Source organism: Labeo rohita, chromosome 23 (assembly GCF_022985175.1).
Source record: "Labeo rohita strain BAU-BD-2019 chromosome 23, IGBB_LRoh.1.0, whole genome shotgun sequence".
NCBI classification, from domain to species: Eukaryota; Metazoa; Chordata; class Actinopteri; order Cypriniformes; family Cyprinidae; genus Labeo; species Labeo rohita.
Window position 1 is genome coordinate 17,241,902 of NC_066891.1, and position 19,329 is coordinate 17,261,230.

The window sequence follows — 19,329 nt, forward strand, 5'->3', positions numbered from 1 at the left end:
ATGCCTGTAGAGCTTAGAAACAGGACTGCATCAAGCCACCTTGCTGGTGGAAGAGTTTAGAAAAAAATTCTGCTGCATTGAAGGTTTACAGAAGCATGTAGTCTCCATTATCCATAATAAAAGAAGTTTGAAACAACCAGGACTCTTCTTAGAGCTGGCCTCCTGGCCAAACTGAGCAACTGATGGAGAAGTGCTTTTGTTAGAGTGGTGATCAAGAAGCTGATGGTCACTCTAGATGAGCTCTGTGATCATATGTGGAGATCGGAAAAACCTACAGAAGAACAAACATCACTGCAACACTCCAATCTTGGCTGTGTAGCACTGCTCATCAGCTGCACAGTTGCATCCTAACAGTAAAGTGTGGTGGCAACAGCCTCATGCTGTGGGGCTATTTTTCAGTGGCAGGGACTGAGGGACTCGTCAGAGTAGAAGAAAATCATTGCACCAAATATTCAGATAGCCTCAATGAAAACACAGTCCAAAGAATTCAGAACCTCAGACTGGGCAGAAGGTACACCTTCCAACAGGACAATGAGCCAAAGCACACTGCAAGAGTGGCTTATAGACAACTCTGTGAATGTCCTTGAGTGCCCCAGCCACAGCCTGGGCTTAAACCCAATCAAACATTACTGAATAAACCTGAAAATGTGCGTCTGCCCCCATTCAAGCTGGCAGAGCTTGAGAGGTAAAGAGGTGAGGAGAAGAATGTCAGATAATTGGCAAATGCAGATATGAAAAGCTTGTCGCATCATACCCAAAAAGACTTGAGGCTGCTTCAGCTAACTAACGAGTAAAGGGTATGAATACTTTTGCAATGTACTTATTTCAGTTTTTTTTTTAATACATTTACAAAGTTGTGATATCTGTTTTTGCTTTGCCATGAGTGTAGACTGTTGTGCAAAAAAAACAAAAAACAGTTCAACATAAGGCAGCAACATAAAACATGAAAAAAGAAGGGGTATGAATACTTTTGCAAGGCACAGTATATTGGTCCAATCACATGCTATCAACTAGCTATGTCCCTCCTCCTAACACCAATATGCCCCAGCCAAACTCTGTTTCAATACGAAATATGTCACCACAAGAACGAAAACTATGCTAGTCAGGCAATTTCATGCCGTCTTTAACCCGAGACCTAAAGCTAACGCTGCTATATGCACATAATGACAGTGACCTAGATTGCTCATATATACCAAAGAAAGAGAAATAGTCTGAATGTGAGAGATAAAGAAAGCATAAGTGAAAGAGACAGCGAGATAAAGATGCCTTATCAACAGATAAAAGTGTCTTGATTCATATTCACTAAGCAGCACCATTCCTCTAATGCAGCATCATTGCAGAATATTGAAGCATTCCTGCTGGATCTGTGCAAAGATTGCTTTGTGACGCTAAGCAAGGTGCCTTCATTAAGCAAACCAATCTAAATCCATTCACGCTAATGTATGCCACGTCCAAGAGCACAATCCGCATGTAATGACCACTAAACAAACATTCGCTGTGCCGCTGGCGAAAAATTTACATGCTTTTCATATTCAGATCGGCCATTGAAAGACCTTCCCGAATTCAAACTCACCAGAACTTCCTCGGCCTCCTGATTCGGAAGGGAGAGCAAGGCATTGTGGATCTGTCAGGCTAATTGAGATCTGTGTTCCTTACTGAAAGTCACTTGCAAGAGGCCTGCAGATGGGATTATGGCCTAATTCTGGATCACAGTAGTCAGATCCTGTCTCGCTCTGACAAGCTAATGAATCTTCTTTCTTTAAGCGTCTTCTTCCTCTCAGACTTGTTCAAAGACTCAAAACAAGTATAATACATAAATTTGCATATCTTTTTGATGAATTATTACCATTATATATACACTATTTTCTATACTTGCACGTTCTCCACCTTTGGTATATTCGCCAGTAGATCATATTTTGCATGTAGTTTTCCAAAACATATAAACAAACCACAAATCCAGCAAAGTCCTGTGACAAAGTCACTGAAGTCTGATGTTAAAGTCCGCTATTGCCATAAAAAAAAAAAAATCTGAAAAATCCTCAAGTTGTCCTCAATTGCTCTGTGCCTTTAGAAGAAAACAGTGAGGAAGGATGAACGCGGTAGGTCTCTCTTCCTGCAGGCTGTTTGCTCCAGAGTCGGAGACTGATGCAGGCCGGGGTCCTGAGGTTACACGTGGAGGGACGGATGGCATCGGAGCTGGAATCTGGTTCATCCCACGGGTTTGTTAGGACTGACCTTCAGGCTGCTGTCCATCTGCGCCTGGCATCCTGAGCAGGCCTTTACACTCGGCCTGCCGGCACACACACACACTCTCACTCACACAGACAGGGCGTGAGAGTGTCGCATGTGCGCCTCAGCCAGTTTGTCCTGCCAACACTGCAGAGCTGTCTCCCGTCGCTGTGGCAACAAGGCAGCAGGGCTGCAGTGTGTCCTCTGCGCTCAGGACCATTCCCATCCCAAAACCACTGCCCGAATCAAAAACATTTAATCTGTCTGTCCTTACTCGGTAAGCCTTTGTGACACTCTCTGAGCAGAGTCAAACAATCCTACATGTCTTGACTTTTAATTTACAGAGTAGAAACCAACAGTACACAAGTTCAAATTTAAAAATTGTCTTCATGTCATTCCGTGAGGTGGAATTTGAATCTATTCATCTATCCGTCTATCTGTTTTTCTCACTATCTACTGTATCTGTCTGTCTATCTGTTTATCCATTTATCCATCTACCTATCCATCTAACTCTGTCTATCGATCGATCTATCTATCTTTGTCGTCGTTGTCCGTCTGTCTGTCTGTCCACCCACCCATTAGGCCTATAAATCTTTAAAATGCAATGCTTAAAGGGATACTTCACCCAAAAATGTAAATTCTGTCATTAATTACTCACCCTCATGTCATTTTCAAACTTGTAAGACCTTTGTTCATCTTCAAACACAAATGAAGATATTTTTGATGAAACCCGAGAGCTTTCTGACCCTGCATAGACAGCAACGCAACTGACACGTTCAAGGTCCACGCTGTAAAAATGGCCGTGATTTTAACAGTAAAGGACTGTAAAAATGCTACAGTAAAAATCTATTAATTGGTAAGTTCCCCTACTATATAAGGTGAAAAACTGTATTGGACATTACATGTAATTTTACGGTAAGTAAGTTTGGCAAGTCCAGAATTCCTTGCATTACATTTCACATTTAATAGTTTTTTCATTTAAATAACGGTTTCTTTTTAGTTTTTTTCTTATTAGTTGTGTAGGGTTGTTACAACTAATGTTATTAAATTAATGTTTATTGCATTATTTCAGTTTTATGTGTGTTACTATGATGGTGTTTAGTGTTTGTGTGAATGACACTGTGCACTTTCTATATATGTTAGTATTTAAAAGCTGCTTGTGATGGGCTTTGGTTCATCATGTGACTTTATCATCACCACTTGCTTTTTGTGGTTATCAGTGTGCTACAAAGGTACTGAACAGATTTCAGTACTTCAATAACATTAAATCTGTTAATGAAATTACGGTATTTAAATGTAAATTTAAGTTAAATCCATAAAACCTAAAATGTTGCCACCATATTTTCTACATTAAAGTTCTGGCAACCACAACTGGCAGTTTTTTTACCATCAATTTTAGGGATTTTTTTTATTATTATTATTTATTTATTTACTTATTTTTACAGTGCAGAAAGGTAGTGCATTGTGATACAAAAGAGAATAAACTGTTGAATAAAATCATTATTTTTGTTTGCCTTGCACACAAAGTATTCATGTAGCTTCATAACTTTACGGTTGAACCACTGATTTCACATGGCCCATTTTAACAATATTCTTAGTATCTTTCTTAGCCTTGAAAGTGTCAGTTGTGTTGCTGTCTATGCAGGGTCAGAAAGCTTTTGGACATTATCAAAAAATCTTAATTTGTGTTCCTAAGATGAACAAAGGTCTTACGGGTTTGAAACAACATAAGGATGAGTACATAAAAACAGAATTTTCATTTTTGGGTGAACTATCCTTTTAAATTTTAAATCTTTCCTTGATTAAAAAAAAATGATTGCGTTATATGAATCTCTTTGAGTTTCAGTTCATTTTAAATAAATTAAATGCATTCATTTTCATTTAGTCCTTGATTTTGTATAGCAATTCTGCACCCTCTCTAGTTTTTCCAACCTAATTATAACTCAGGAATTTAATTAAAATTTAAATCTAAATTCAATCCCTGCAACAGCAAGCAGGAAGGTTTTTTTAAACCGGCAGCTTTAAATTGGCAATATGCTAAATATGAAATCTAAAAGGTATTACGAAGAAAAAAGCAGCTACAACACCAAAGAGCCTTTGAATGGTTTCCTTCCAAGTCACTTACAGCAGACAGAAAATTGTCTTTCCTCTGCAACTGTGTCCAGGCTGATACCCTTGAGCAAAACAGCATAAAAGCTTGCGGTTTCTGGAATGGCTGTTTCAGGCTACGGCTAAGTTAAATGAAAAAGACAGTGCTTACCACAAACTCCTGGCTCTGGAAAATGTCTTGTCAACTCTGAAATGACAAAAAAAGAAAGACAAAAGAATTAAAGGCAAATCCTTGCACATTTTTTTCCTCTACATTGTACAAATATAGTGAAACAACTGCCCTGACATCACAGATGTTTCTTTTTTTTTTTTAACCCAAATGCTGGGTTCAGCCCGTTGGGTCATTTTATTGGGTTATTTTTAGTATTTTTACCCAGGTGCTGTTTTTTTTTTTTTAACCCAAATGCTGAGATCAACTTATTGGATCATTTTATTGGGTTGTTTTTAATATTTTTTACTCAGGTGCTAGGTGGTTTTTCTGTAACTAAGTTGCTGGGTCATTTTTAACACTAGGTTATTTTTTCTTCTACCCAACCACTGGGTTGAGGCTATCTCTGACAAAACAACCCGGCTGCAAACAGCAGCCCATCACTGGCTCAGATTTTGGCGACACCGGTATGAGAATTAGTGCTATTTCGGTAAAAAGCGATTACAGAAAATGGTTAAATACACTAAAATCTACTTTTAAATGTTACACTTTTATCGCTAAAATATTTGTTAAATGCGTTTAAATGTATATAATATTGTAAACTATGCTGTATTCACCCAAATACATTAATTTTGTCTTGGATTTTGTCCATGTGTTCTTGCTTAATAATAAATATTCATCTTTTGATTATTGCTGTTGCCTCTAGTAATTCTGTGTGTGTTTTTATTCCAAGTTCCAATCCATTTTAAATCAGCAATATAATAATTTTTAAACAATAGTTGACTAAAATAACCTAGCATGTTTGGTAAAAACATTTAACCCAACCAGCTGGGTCAAAATAACCCAGCATGTGTTCTGTTCAATGTTCAATGTGTGCCAAATAACCCAAGCTGGGTTGTTTTTAACCCAGCATTTTTTTTTAGAGTGTATGTTTTTTTGTTTAAAAACTTTTAGGAGCTATCCTAAAAGGACAATGTAACAATATATTCAAACATTACGAGCAAAAATAAAATAAACAATCATCATTACTCCACAGAAAACCCAAAGGTTTTTGGTTACCAATTTATTCTTTACCCAAAAACAAATTTTCTGGTAATAGGGAAAATGATGCTGAGTTTTTGTCATATTATCTCAACATGGCAGTCATCCTAAGGCAGCGACCCTTTCCCATTTACAATAAAACATTTATTTTCCTTTTAAATAAATAAAATGATTTAAGCCATTTGTTCCTAAAGTGAAACCATTTCTCCACGCTCAACATTCGAAAGCAATCAGTCATCATTAAAAACACATGAAAACCAGCTAGCAGTAACTGAAACAGATGTTAATATTTAAATAATTTCTTTATACAATATGAAAAATCTGCCAGCATGCACTGTGTGGGGAAAATGTTGACTCAGGCATGATCCTGGCCACCAGCAGATGGTGTTGTGATGCAACACTCGCTTTTCAGCTGAAGAAATATAATGTAAAACCTGCACTTCTTACATGCATCACCGCAGCACAGAAGATTAAAACTGCTTACCATCTCATGCATTTAAATAGTAAACTAAAATAAGCAATATGCTCTGCAACTGTTAAAATACAAAATATTTACCAGACATCCCAGTTGTTCTGTCCATGTTTCCCCTGCTGCTGTTTAGATATTCTCATATTTCCAGTGAGTTTTACTTAAAGTGCACATCCCCCCGTTCGGTCAGCGGCTTTACAGCAATCCATCTTTCCAGGAACCTGTCTGTCATGGATTAGGCTGCATACTATCAGGATTCATACTATACCGGCTAACAACTGTGGTATTCCTGACCTAGAGCCAGAAATAGACTCAGGGTTGTTGCTCTTAGACACTAAAGCACTAACAGAATGTAAATGGACTGAAAACATCACTGCTGTATGTGTGTGTGTTTTTGTTGACAGCTGCGATATAGTGGACTTTGAATTCACTATCCTGCCTCACCTCCTCATAATAGACAAGAGGACAATTGATGTCACGGATGTTGATTTTCCTCTGACAGCCTCTCGTTTCAAATAAGACAGCTGATGTTAAACGCTCACCCCTTTAGTGGCACTCAGAGTGAAGTACATCAATGGATGTTTCCACAAAGGTACAGTGCTAAAAGAAAACTACATTACCTGTTATTTTTAGTATGTGGCCACCTCAAGTCCATACATGTTTGATGGCATTGAGGCAGTGTGGGGTTTCAGAAGGGAACAGTATTGTTTCTTTTTTTATTTCACACAGTCTTTACCGATAATGTGTTGACTAGCCTTGCTAGCAATGCTAGCAATGATAATGTGTCACAAATCTGTCTCTGTTTACACTTGTGATTTACTATTCAAAATGAGTAATAGTCAGTCACAAGATCTCAAGACGGCCTAAAACCAGAACAGTGTTTTGTTTAGGAGAAACCAAGTCTCACACCAATAGTGGCACACAGCTTCATTTCATTCACAGCTTCACTCTGACTCATTTTATTGTCTGGTATTGTTTGTGTATTACAAAGGGAGACAAAAGATGGCTTCCTTATTACGAGTCATTTGAAAAGTCTGATAAATGATCCATCTCTCTATTAAAGAAAGGCTTTGTTTTTTATTACTGAAACAATAGCAAACACTGATAGCAGTTCAGTAGGTTCAGTAATTAACCCTCAGCCAAACTGAAACACGTTAGGCTGTCTAAAGTTTTCCATTGAGTGCAGGTGACCTAAAGTACAGTGAAGACCTTGGCTCAAATCTTTGTTGCCTTTAGGCGTCAAGCCTAAAGTATGTGCCTTCGGTTTACACTTTACTAAAGCTAGTTAAAAGATCATTTACCCACCCTCATGACGCGATACAACAGCTATGCATAACAAACAATTGGACTATTAAATAAACCTCCCCCTCTAGTGTACACTACTTAAACACTACTGTTCAAAATTTAGTGTTATGTTTTTTTTACCATGTTCACAAAGGCTGCATTTATTTCTATATAATTTAACAGTACTATTGTGAAATATTACAGTTTCAAAAACTTTCTATTTATATAACTAAAAATGTAATTATTCCTCTAGCAAAGCAGCCTTTGTTCCTTCAGAAATCATTCTAGTATGCTGATCTGATGCTCAAGAAACATTTCTTCTAATTGTTAATGCTAAAAACAGCTGTGTTACTTAATATTTTTAAAGAGAACCCCAGGTTTTAAGATTTGTATGGCTTAATAATGTCTCTTATTGAAATATTTATGGGGGGGGGCATTATTTTGACGATGTGAAATGGTCGCACTCGGCGAGCTACTGGCGTTACCTGTTGCTATTTTTACCACAACACAACTCAAAATACACAACTCTGAAAATAAAATACTGATACGATGCCACATTGCGTGGCTTTGGTTGTAATTTTCAGTTGAAGGGCAACAAGAGAAGTAATGTAGGTCTTCATTGCTTTCCTAGCAATAAGAGGAGAAAAGAATGGGAGAATACCTTTGGGTGAATAAAAGACGCATGAGCTTTTAGTAGAGCACATCTACTGAAAGAGCTTACAAACGGCAGAGACAAGAAACGCTAGATGCCATCCTGGCAGGATGTAAACATACCAACACTTGTCATGACGCCGCAGCCACTTAAGGACTTTTTCAGTGCAGATTTCACTCGATATCCAGTGGAATTTAGACTCCTTGTGTGGAAAATCGATGGCATTGCATTTGGTCTAAGCCTACGCTTATATCCATCGCCACCTGTAAGCTCTTTCAGTAGCGTCAATAGCTCACCGAGTGCAACCATTTGAAACAGCAATCCAAATAAAATAACGTAATAATAACAATCAAATAACGTAAATATTACTACTACTAGGGCTGCAATGATAAATCGATGCAGAACCGATACATGGATCAATTCTGAGATCTTCCGAATGCATCTGGATTCTCTCTGGAATTGATTCTGAGCTTAGATTTTAACAGCAGATGGCGCTCTAACCTAGTTTTTATCTGCACTCTCAAATGCTCATGGAGAAGAGTGCTGAAGAGAGTCATGTAGTTTCACCTCGGCTCAGAACGCTTTTATGATGCAAGATTAATGTAAAGCAGAATGCAAGCAGAGTACGACTGTTTCTAAAGCATGCGGTGCCATCTGCTGTTCAAAACTAAGCTCAGAATCGACTCGAGAAAGAATCGCGGTGCATTTGGAAAATCTCAGAATCGATGCTGAATCATTTCTCGATTTGCGATGCATTGATTTATTTTCCCACCCCTATTTTTTACTACGTATTTCAGTAAGAGATATAATTTACGTATTAAGCAATACAAGTCTTAATACCCAGGATTCCTTTTAAGGAAACGGTCACACAATTTTTCAGGATTTCTTTGATGAACAGAAAGTTCAAAACAACAGCATTCATTTGAAATACAGTGTAAACATTTTGATAAAATCTCAAATGAGATTTTATTCATTTCATTTCATTTTTTTATATTTTAATTGCAAGTTCTTTCAAGCATACTAAACCAGATCTTTAGCAACTTATGCAATAGCTGTTTTTACTGATATTTGTGTGTGTATGTGTGTGTGTGCTGATAGGTTGTTGTTTTTTTAATCCATTTATAAGAACAGTCCACAAACCTCAAACAATCCACACAATCTGTTTGACAATAGACAGACTTCCTGTGTGTAGATTACAAAACATAATTGCTGTCAGTTCTGACGTTTGTGCTTTGGGGACGCTCGTAGTCTCTCCAGTTTAATTAGCCTCGCCTCATATCCGCAAATAAACAGTAAAACCCCCAGTTGCTCAAACACATAAACGGCACATCACTCAAACGCACCCAAAACACCATGAGATACTCAAACTACTGAAACCAGCAGGGAACATTGGTGCCATCAACCTGTATGTAAATAATGCCTTGACAAATCAATACATTTTATTGTTTGCTATATTTATGAGCACTAAGATTTATGTTTATGAACTGTCAAATGGTCACAAATCTAGGTTGCCAACAAACGGATGAGGATACATCAGAACTCCAGTCATGTGTTAGCGGCCCACAGGAGAATCATAAAACTTGATATTTTTTCATCCTTGGACTCGTGTTCACCTCCTCTCCTCTTACAAAGAATGCTTATAAAAGGGGAAATTGAGTCTGGGTGTGGTAAAACTCTGAAGCAAAGCATTGACTGAGTCAAAATATCCGCAGGGGATTACAGTTCAACGGCATGCGTGATAGACTTAAGTAATTAACCGGCTAAAATTAACAGACGTATTAAACACACACTAAGGCAAATATTTGCCTGAATATATGAATGATCTTTTGACATCTCAATTCTTTCCAAATATTCTAAAAGAAATATCTGCACCTATAAATTAATTAAAATGTGACTTTAACTTTATCTCGCCAACGTCAGACAGTTTCCTTCCTCTTGAATGTTTTACTTTGTGCAGAAATGAATGTTATGCAGGTAAATTGGATGGATTGCTTTTTAAGTGCAAGTACATCATGAACAATACAGATAATACATTATTATATCAGGCATATCAGTATGTGGAAGTCTGCGTTTCCTTACACTGTGAGGATGTATAATTCATCACTAGGATTCTGAGCAAAAACTAGAGGGTTTCCTGCGCCCTATAGAGAGCCTGGGGCCCTTTCTGTCAGGATTTTCTGAATTAATGTAATAATGTACTATTGCTGCCTTCAAACCTCTGTGGGCGCACACAATATATTAAACGAGCAGGTTGTGTTAGCTCGGATTTATAACGCTGCAATAAAGGTTTCGGAGTGACTGAGTGGTACAGTATGAGATACAGAGGAGACTTGTCAATATTGAGGCCAGAGAGGATATTTACACGGGAGCTACACATGATAAAATGACTTCCTGAATCAGATGTTAAAGCTGGCTCTAACACAAGCTTGTTGACCGTATCACACATCTAAGCGTGGTATAGGCGCAGCATTAATCATGGCTCGAACATTTCAGGGCTACTGGAGTAGAGAGTACAGCGATACTGCTGGATGTCACATATAATTTAGAAAGCACAATAGCACAAAAGCACAATCCACAAGAATCACTTATGGTTCAGTTAATCTCCAAACAAATGAGAATCTTAAAAAAAAAGGAAATAATTAAATTAAATAAATAAAGTGTGCTCATGAATATGTGTGTTAGTCTGTTTCCCTCACCCGCGGCCCAAGATGCAGAGATCCACAAACCCACAGAGAATTTCTACAGAGTGTTTTAGTGAATGCTTTGATGGATAGTTAATTAATTAATTCAAATAAATAAATAACTACTAATAAAATAAAACACCTAATTAAAATAAATAAAATCTGACTCTATGAATGCTATGAATAAAACATTTTAATAGTATGAATTTTCAACATGTCAACAATTTTTAGTTGCTTAGGTGTTTTCAGTAAATCCATGACCCTGAACTTTCCTCAGGGTCACAGATCAGTGGCCTTGTGATGGGAAACAAAATGCTTAAAACAAACCTACCGCAATACGACTGGACTGGTAAACTGTTGACTGAGCAACGGAACTAAGCAAACTAAGCTCATGTCATGTCATGCTTAGTAAATTACAGCAGATTATAAAAACAACAAGTACACAGTGGGTTAAAAAAAAAAAAGCACAATAAAAACTTAGACCGAAACTGCTTACGTAAACAATGATAAATTATAAAGATGTTCTACATGTCTCTGTGGTATAAACCATGTTTAAAGATGTTAAAGGAGTATATATATATATATTTATCAAAAACGCTGTAAAAACAGTACAACTGTGAATATTATTACAATTATAAAATAATTGTTTTCTAATTTAATATACTTTAAAATGTAATTTATTCCTGTGATGGCAAAGCTGAATTTTCAGCATCATTATTCCAGTCTTCACTGTCATGTGATCATTAAGAAATTATTCTAATATGCTGATTTAGTGCTCATAAAAACATTTCATACTATCATAAACATTGGAAATGTTTAGTATAAATGACAGGCGTAACCGTAGCAAAAGTTATGCGTTTTAAAAGGAAAACATACTAGTGTTAACGTAGCCTAAGTGAATACAGCAGTATTTTCTTACAGATATTCTATATTTACACTAAGTGCAAACAGCGATATATTCCATTTGCATTATGTAAAAACAGCAGTATTTTCTTTGCAACAATATTAGTTAGATGATATTTATACTACTTGGTGCAAGTGGCAGATATTATGCAGCTCAGTATTGTACATTATAAAACAGTATGCAATAATAATGTATTGAGTGTAAATTATAATATTTATTAAAATTATTAATTGGAAGCCGCCTTATTGGAACAATAAAGCCCTCCCTACACCTACCCCTAACCCTAACCGATAAACACCTGTGAAGTACTTTATTTTACACTTTTCGATTGTTTCCTTAATTTTATTGAAGAAGAAAAAAATGGATTTCATATGTGTTATGAAAATGGAGAAGAACGAGCTCAGCGAAAGGCGGATTCCAACTTGGGTCGAAAATGCACTGCTATTTGCTTTACCGTCCACACCACTGGAGTTATTATTCAGGAGGGATCTTTTGTAATGCTGTACAGTCAAAAGTTTACACCCCCCTTTCAGAATCTGCAAAATGTTAATTATTTTACCAAAATTAGAGAGATTATACAAAAATGCATGTTATTGTTTATTTAGTACTGACCTGAATAAGATATTTCACATAAAAGACGTTTACATATAGTCCACAAGAGAAAATAATGACCCCGTTCAGGTTACATACACTTGATTCCTAATACTGTGGTGTTACCTGAATGTCCACAGCTGTGTTTTTTCTTTTTCTTTTCTTTTTTTAGTGATAGTTGTTCATGAGTCCCTAAACAGTTAAACTGCCCACTGTTCTTCAGAAAAACCCTTCAGGTCCTACAAATTCTTTGTTTTTTCCTTCTGAAGCATCAGTGAGTGTTCCCTTCTGTAATAGTTGCATATGAGTCCATCAGTTGTCCTCACTGTGAAAAGATGAATCTCAAAATCATACAGTCATTGTTGGAAAAGGTTCAAATACACAAAATTGCTGGAAAACCAAAAAATTTGTGGGACCTGAAGGATTTTTCTGAAGAACAGCAGTCAGTTTAACGGTTCAGGTGAAACAAGGGACTCATGAACAACTCATGTGAACTATTTGTAAACATATTTTATGTGAAATCTCTTATTCAGGTCAGTACTAAATAAACAATAACATGCATTTTGTTTGGTCCTTTTTATTTTGGTAAAATAATTAACATTTTGCAGATTCTGAAAGGGGGGTGTAAACTTTTGACCTCAACTGTAGTGTAAATAGCTTCTCCCGAAAAAGCGGGCTATTTGCACTTAGTTATTTGAAATAGAAATCTTCTGTAACATTATAAATGTCTTTACTGTCACTTTACTGTAACTGTCAGTTTAATGTGTTCTTGTTAATAACAGCATAATCATTTAATACAGTAAAACACAAGACATTCACAATTTTTGACATCAGAAAGAACGATTCTTTTTTTAATCTCTGAAATTATGCAACTTGTGAAAAAACAGTACATCAGTGTTGACAGATACTATAATGTCTCAGTATGTGAGTACTTAAGGAGGAAGGAGTTACACCTGCTGTCTGGGGAACAGACGTTAACCAACAGAACAGCCCTCTAGCCCTCTACACTGTGTACCATAACAAGAACCTTACATAAACGCCATCAATTTTTCATGACTCTGGAACACAGAAGAACAATACACCAGCAAAAAGACCATGTGTATAAACAGCACATTTTAGTGTCCGTCTTCTTGATAAATACTGAATAATGTTCAAGTGGTATACATCACATGCAAACCACAAAGTGTGAAACGAAGCAGTCCTCGATATTCAGCGCAAGACAACACTCAACATCTCAAAGCTACCACTGAAAGACAGTAAAGAGTAACAGTACAGTGGGTGTACTGTACTGAAACGCAGTGGTACCAGCCACGAGTCTACAATGTGACAGCCAGATGAATGCATGCGGGTGCCTTAACGCATGCAGACCGTCTCGCAGCTCTTCAGGTTTCAGCAGAAGTGTGTCTCCTAGCTGTAACGTCCACATTTGTTGTTACACAACAGCACAGGTGCAGAGACCATGAAAACAGCAGTAGCACCTGTCATGTGACACAGAGGGCTGGAATGCATCAACGTGTGACAACATTTTGAAATTTGACCTGGGGTTTAAGGGTAAATTCACTAAATGAATGTAAATTAGGCTCAGTACTATGGAAGGCTGTTTTCACCACTGAATAAAAAAAATACAAAAAAAAATTGCAAGCTTTTCTCTCAAAATTCTGACCTTTTTCAGAATTGAAAGATATAAACTAGCAATTGCAAGAACAAAGGTTGGAATTGTGTGACATAAAAACACTCAAATAAGAGTTATAAAGTCTGAATTACAATTACAGAATCAGAATTAGAAGTTTACTGCAAGTTTGTATCTCGCAATTCTATTTTTTTCATAATTACATGATATATACTAAAAATTGTAAGTTATAGTAATGCAAGTTAGAATAGTGGGAGAAATTTGCGAGAAATAAGTCAGAATAGCATTTTTTACAATTCTACACTATTTTCAGTAAAAAAAAATTCTATTTTTTTTTCTCAAAATTGCATGATATAAACTCACAGTTGTAAGGTCAGAATAGCGGGATATAAACTCTCATTTGTGAGAAATAAGTCAGAATTGCAAGTTTTTATTTCGCAATTCTGACTTAATTCTTGCAATTCTGAGTTTATATCTCAGAATTCTGACTTTTTTTCTCAAAATTATAAGATATAAACTAGCAATTGTGAGAAAAAAAGGTCTGTGAATTGTCAAAAAAGTATGAATTGTGAGATAAAAACTCTCTAATTAAGAGTTATAAAGTCAGAATTACAAACTCAGAATTCTGACTATTTTTCTCGTAAATGTTTGTATCTCGCAATTGTGACATTTGTTCAGAATTGCACAATATAAATAATGTTAGAATAGTGGGATATAAACTCTCAATTGTGAGAAATATGACTCTTTTGGCTTACAATTCAGACTATTTTTCTCGTAAATGCAAGTTTGCATCTCGCAATTCTGACTTTTTTTTTTTCAGGATTACATGATATAAACTCAAATTTGCAAGTTATAAAGTTAGGATAGTGGGATTAGGTTAGGAAAGTTAGATTAATTGTGAGAAAAAAGTCAGAATTGCAAGTTTTTACCTCATAATTCTAACTTTTTTGCTGCAGTTCCGAGGTTATATCTCAGAATTCTGGCTTTTTTCTCAGAATTTTAAGATATAAACTAGCAATTGCGAGAAAAAAGGTCAGAAGTGTGAGATTAAAATTCTCAATTATGAGTTAGAAAGTCAGAATTACAATTATAGAATTACAGAATTACTGTACAAACTCGCAATTCAGACTATTTTTCTTGCAAATGAAAGTTTGTATTTTTTTCAGAACTACATATTATACACTCAAAATTGCAGAATTCTCAGAATAACTGATAAATGAGCGATATTACAAAATCAACACTATTTTCTCAAAAGTTTAGAGCCTGTAAAAAAAAAAAAGGTTTTAAAAGAAGCCTTTAATGCTCACCAAGGCTGTATTTATTTGTCGAAAAAAAAAAACAACAACTTAAAAACAGTAATATTGTTGATAATATTTCAATATTACAACAATATTATTATATTATTACAATTTAATTTCAGATTTTAACATATTTTAAAATGTAATTTATTCTGCTGATGGAGAAGTGAAATGAAATCTGACAACAAATGCCTTATAATTATTGTTTTTTATGCTACAATATCGTTAAAAAAGGCTTATTTTCAGGCTAGAGCAGCCAATGGGCAGTTTGTGAACAGTGCCTGTTTCTACAGGATCCAGAGCTTCTAACGGCAGCTGCAGTGACTCGATGCCTTAACTAATCAACGACTGGCTCCTTTATTTAGAAGGCGGGGCTTATTCACCATATTGGGCATTGCACTTTCTCCCATTCATAAGTATAAGGAATGCACAGTATTCCTATATATAGTCTTTGCCGGAAACTATAGCGGTGCCCCTGCTTTAGTGAATCAGGTGCTAGAACAGCATGTATTTATTAAAAAAAAAAAAAAAAAGAAAGAAAAAAAAACCTATTACTGGGTGCAATTCATTCCCCCCTGCTGAAAATGAATTATGTGGCATTACAGCCATCTATGTGAGTACAGGAAGTGTCTAACAGCTGCCCTTCAGAACTAATCAACAATCTTTGTCTCCTCAAATAACACCAAAATTAATCCATCCATCTTCAGTCACGTCTTGGATACAGCCACTGAATGTGAACGTGACTGTAAATTTAGATGAAGATCAGATAAAGGACAGAAGGGTTAACATTGGTTTAGCGACCTTCCTGAGAGAGGTGGTTGAGTGGACAAAGAGTCTTGAGAGGTGCACACATAGTCTTTGTAATGCAAAGCAAAAACCTAATGAAAACAGTTCAGCTGCCTCTTTAAAATGCCACTCAGTAAACAAACAGAGGATTAGAAAAACTCACGCTGACAAACACCTTTAATCTTTGTCATTTAACTAAATCTGTGTTAATGGAAAACAATATGTACAAACCAACATGCTAGAATCAAAGGAAAATGGCATGAATAAATAGTTATTTTCCTTCTCTCAAATCCATCTTTCATACCATTTTTTTCCCCAGTGTTCCCACTTTTCTCTCCCTGTCCCATTCTTTGCCCCTCTGGAACATTGAAATTGGGCATAAAGAATCTGCTGACCTCCAAAAACCAGCGATCGGCATCACTGCTTGCAAAACAAGTAGCTTTTCCACATGGTTGTTTCTGAACAGGGACCACTCAGAGTCTTTTTGAGAGGTCTGGAGTCATGTCCTATGACTCAAGGCAGGTTCCAAACTAAGTCAAGGAGAGAAAGACAAAAAGGAAAAGCATTTCATGATCTGGGATAAAGCCTAGACCTGCTGTTTATTTCATTAGACTCCATTAAGAGTTCATGAGGCCAGAGAAATGGGCTAGCATAACATCACCAGGCTTCATTTAGAAAATGACTCCATATTTCATTCTGAGGTCACCTGAGGGGACCGTCCAAATGCAGATACGCATGCTGAACCTGCATAATGAGATCCTGAATCAAACAGAGGCTAAATCTTTGTTTGTTCAGGATAGAGATGGCTGTGGCTTCAAGAGCTAGGCTGGAAACTGAAGCTATACCATGAATTATGCCCTTGATCATTGCTCAGGATTGTCCTTGTAATGTAGGTTACTTGGATAAAGCCATCTGTCAAATGAGTAATTGTAAACGGGATTGTCATCAAAGGCAAATACATAAAGATCTCAGAGAGATAGTAAGGCGGCTACATCACAGTGTTTATCTAGGTTCTGTAAACAGGTGCATGTTCATGAGGCCATGTAAACACCAATCACCTGTAAAGCAAATCTGTTCACTTGTTATCTGCACCTAGAGCAATTTTTGACGACGGCTTTTAGATGTCACAATCTTCAGGACGAAGCAAATGTCAAAACGCAGCCAAAGACAGTTTATTGAGTGAAATGAGAAAAAGGATCAATACGGATAATTTCCTTCCATCAACAAAGTCAGTGAAGCAAACTCGCAAAAGTACAAGCTGCCCTTTAAAGTGTAGTATGCACTATATCAGTCAAACGCTTTACTATTATTTTTTAAATATTCTAAATATTATTTTTATATTTTATATAAATATTAAGTCTTATTTAATTATTTAAATATATATAAAATGAGCACAAATAGGAATTATGTTGTGACCAAAAGCAAAAAATAAATTTATGAATAAAATATAGTATATATAATTTATTTATATAATTGTATATATATATATATATATATATATATATATACACACACACACACACACACACACACATACACACAATAACAAATGTAATAATTATTTAAACAGACATATTAATAATACATTAATTTAAACAGGATTTTGTCAATATGAAAAGAGAATATTATTTTACTGTCACATCTAATTTACTTTATATATAATTTTACTGATACATGAATTAAAGATTAAAAATACCTATTTGTCATTTTGAAAAGTCATATTTTTTTATCCATGACTTAATAAATTAATAACTGTTTCTATCCAGGAACTAGCCTTATATGTAACAGTATTCAGTTTGTTTTTTGTTTTGTTTTTTAAGAAATTCATAAATGCTGGGTTAAAAACAACCCAAAAACAACAACTGGATGAAACAGTTGTTGGACAAACCCAGCAACTGGGTTGTTTTAACCCGGCCTTCTGGGTAGTTTTATTTAACTCAACTATTGCTTAAAAATTAACCCAAAATAGGTTGGAAATTAGCATTTGTTAATATGATCAATCAATGAAAAATTATTAAGAAGTTGAATAAATAATAATTAAATAACAAACATTTTTAAATTGCTTATTAATAAATGTTCAACTTTAGATTATCGCTGATGCCTCAGTTAATTATTTGTCTGATTTATAATTTACAGCATATTTTGGGTTCATTTTAAGCCAGCCATATGTGACCCTGGACCACAAAACCAGTCATAAAGGTCAATTTTTGGATCTGAAAGCTGAATAAATAAGGACAATATTCGGCCGAGACACAACTATTTGAAAATCTGGAATCTGAGCGTGCAAAAAAAAATAAATATTGAGAAAATCACCTTTAAAGTTGTCCAAATAAAGTTCTTAGCAATCCATACTACTAATCAAAAAAGTTTTGATATATTTATGGAAGGAAATTTACAAAATAGCTTGATGGAACATGATCCTTACTTAATATCCTAATGATTGTTGTTGGCACCCATAGTCTTGGGGTTAGTGCAACGACATATAGTGCAACTGCACTCACGGCGACCCGAGAATCCCGCCTCGAGGTCCTTTGCCGATCTCGCTCCCCTCTCCTTTCACAATAAAGGTGTAAAAAGCCCATAAAAATAACTTTTAAAAAGTGTCCTAATGATTGTTGGCATAAAAGAAGATCATTTTGACCCATACAATGTATTGTTGGCTATTGCTACAAATATACCCGTGCTACATAGGACTGGTTTTGTGGTCCAGGGTCTATAAAAATATAGTAATTTTTAAACAATATTTGAGTTGCATACCCCCCAGAAGGTGGGTAGTTTTAGAGTGATTTATTTTTTTCTAAAAGCTTTTAAGCATAAGCTCTTAGATCAACAGACCATGAAAAACAAACCCAGTGAAATGTGTCCAAACTTTTGACTGGTAATACCTATCTGTTTAAAGACAGTTGTGGAGGGACATGTTAAATGTGTCTTCTTCAGCATTCCTGTGATCAGATCAGCCACGCAGTCACAGATAACACTTGTCCTTGACAACACCGAACTGAAATATGGCAGCCTTGCACCTGTTGAGCGGACAGGCAGAGGAATCTCACTGGAGTCTGTAGGTATTCAGTCAGACAAAATCTGGGGTTTGAATTCCTCCCTACTGAATCAACAGATCACTTAAAGCGGGCTTAATCGAATCCTCAAGGCCAGATTGATAGGGTAAACAGCCCGTGATTTCGTTAACCTCCCCGGCTGCTTCTCAGACACAAGGTTTCTGCCTAGATGTGTGTCTGCTTCAGTCAACCGCAGTGTCTAATTCAATCCAAACTCAATTACCCTCTCCGCTATAATGGCCTTTAATAGCAGGGTTTACTTGCATGAGAGCAGTTCACCAGAGCCGTCGTAATGCATCGCACTCCAAGAGAGCAGTCCTGTCATTCAAATATATAGCAGTGATGAAATCAAGTCTGCTCGTAGCGATAACACTCCCTTTTACAATGCATTAGCATTCAAACACACTGATATCATATCTCTCTACTGAGACCGTAACCACAGTTGGCAATA

At 36.1% G+C, this 19,329-nt stretch overlaps 1 protein-coding gene across 6 annotated transcripts in view; it reads right to left on the reverse strand.

Annotated features, from left to right (window-relative positions):
• rap1gapa (RAP1 GTPase activating protein a) overlaps nucleotides 1-19,329 on the reverse strand; it is a 129,246-nt gene that overhangs the window by 79,819 nt on the left and 30,098 nt on the right. For 3 of the 6 annotated variants that reach the window (XM_051096532.1, XM_051096525.1, XM_051096521.1), the window contains exon 2: nucleotides 4,490-4,525. Coding sequence is in view for 5 of the 6 variants with exons in the window: in XM_051096525.1 (XP_050952482.1) it covers nucleotides 4,490-4,525 (36 nt within the window). In the remaining variant the exon portion in view is untranslated. Of the gene's footprint in view, nucleotides 1-1,573; nucleotides 1,733-4,489; nucleotides 4,526-16,217; nucleotides 16,319-19,329 lie in introns of those variants that run through there. The other 3 variants (XM_051096522.1, XM_051096523.1, XM_051096526.1) reach the window with 3 other exon arrangements.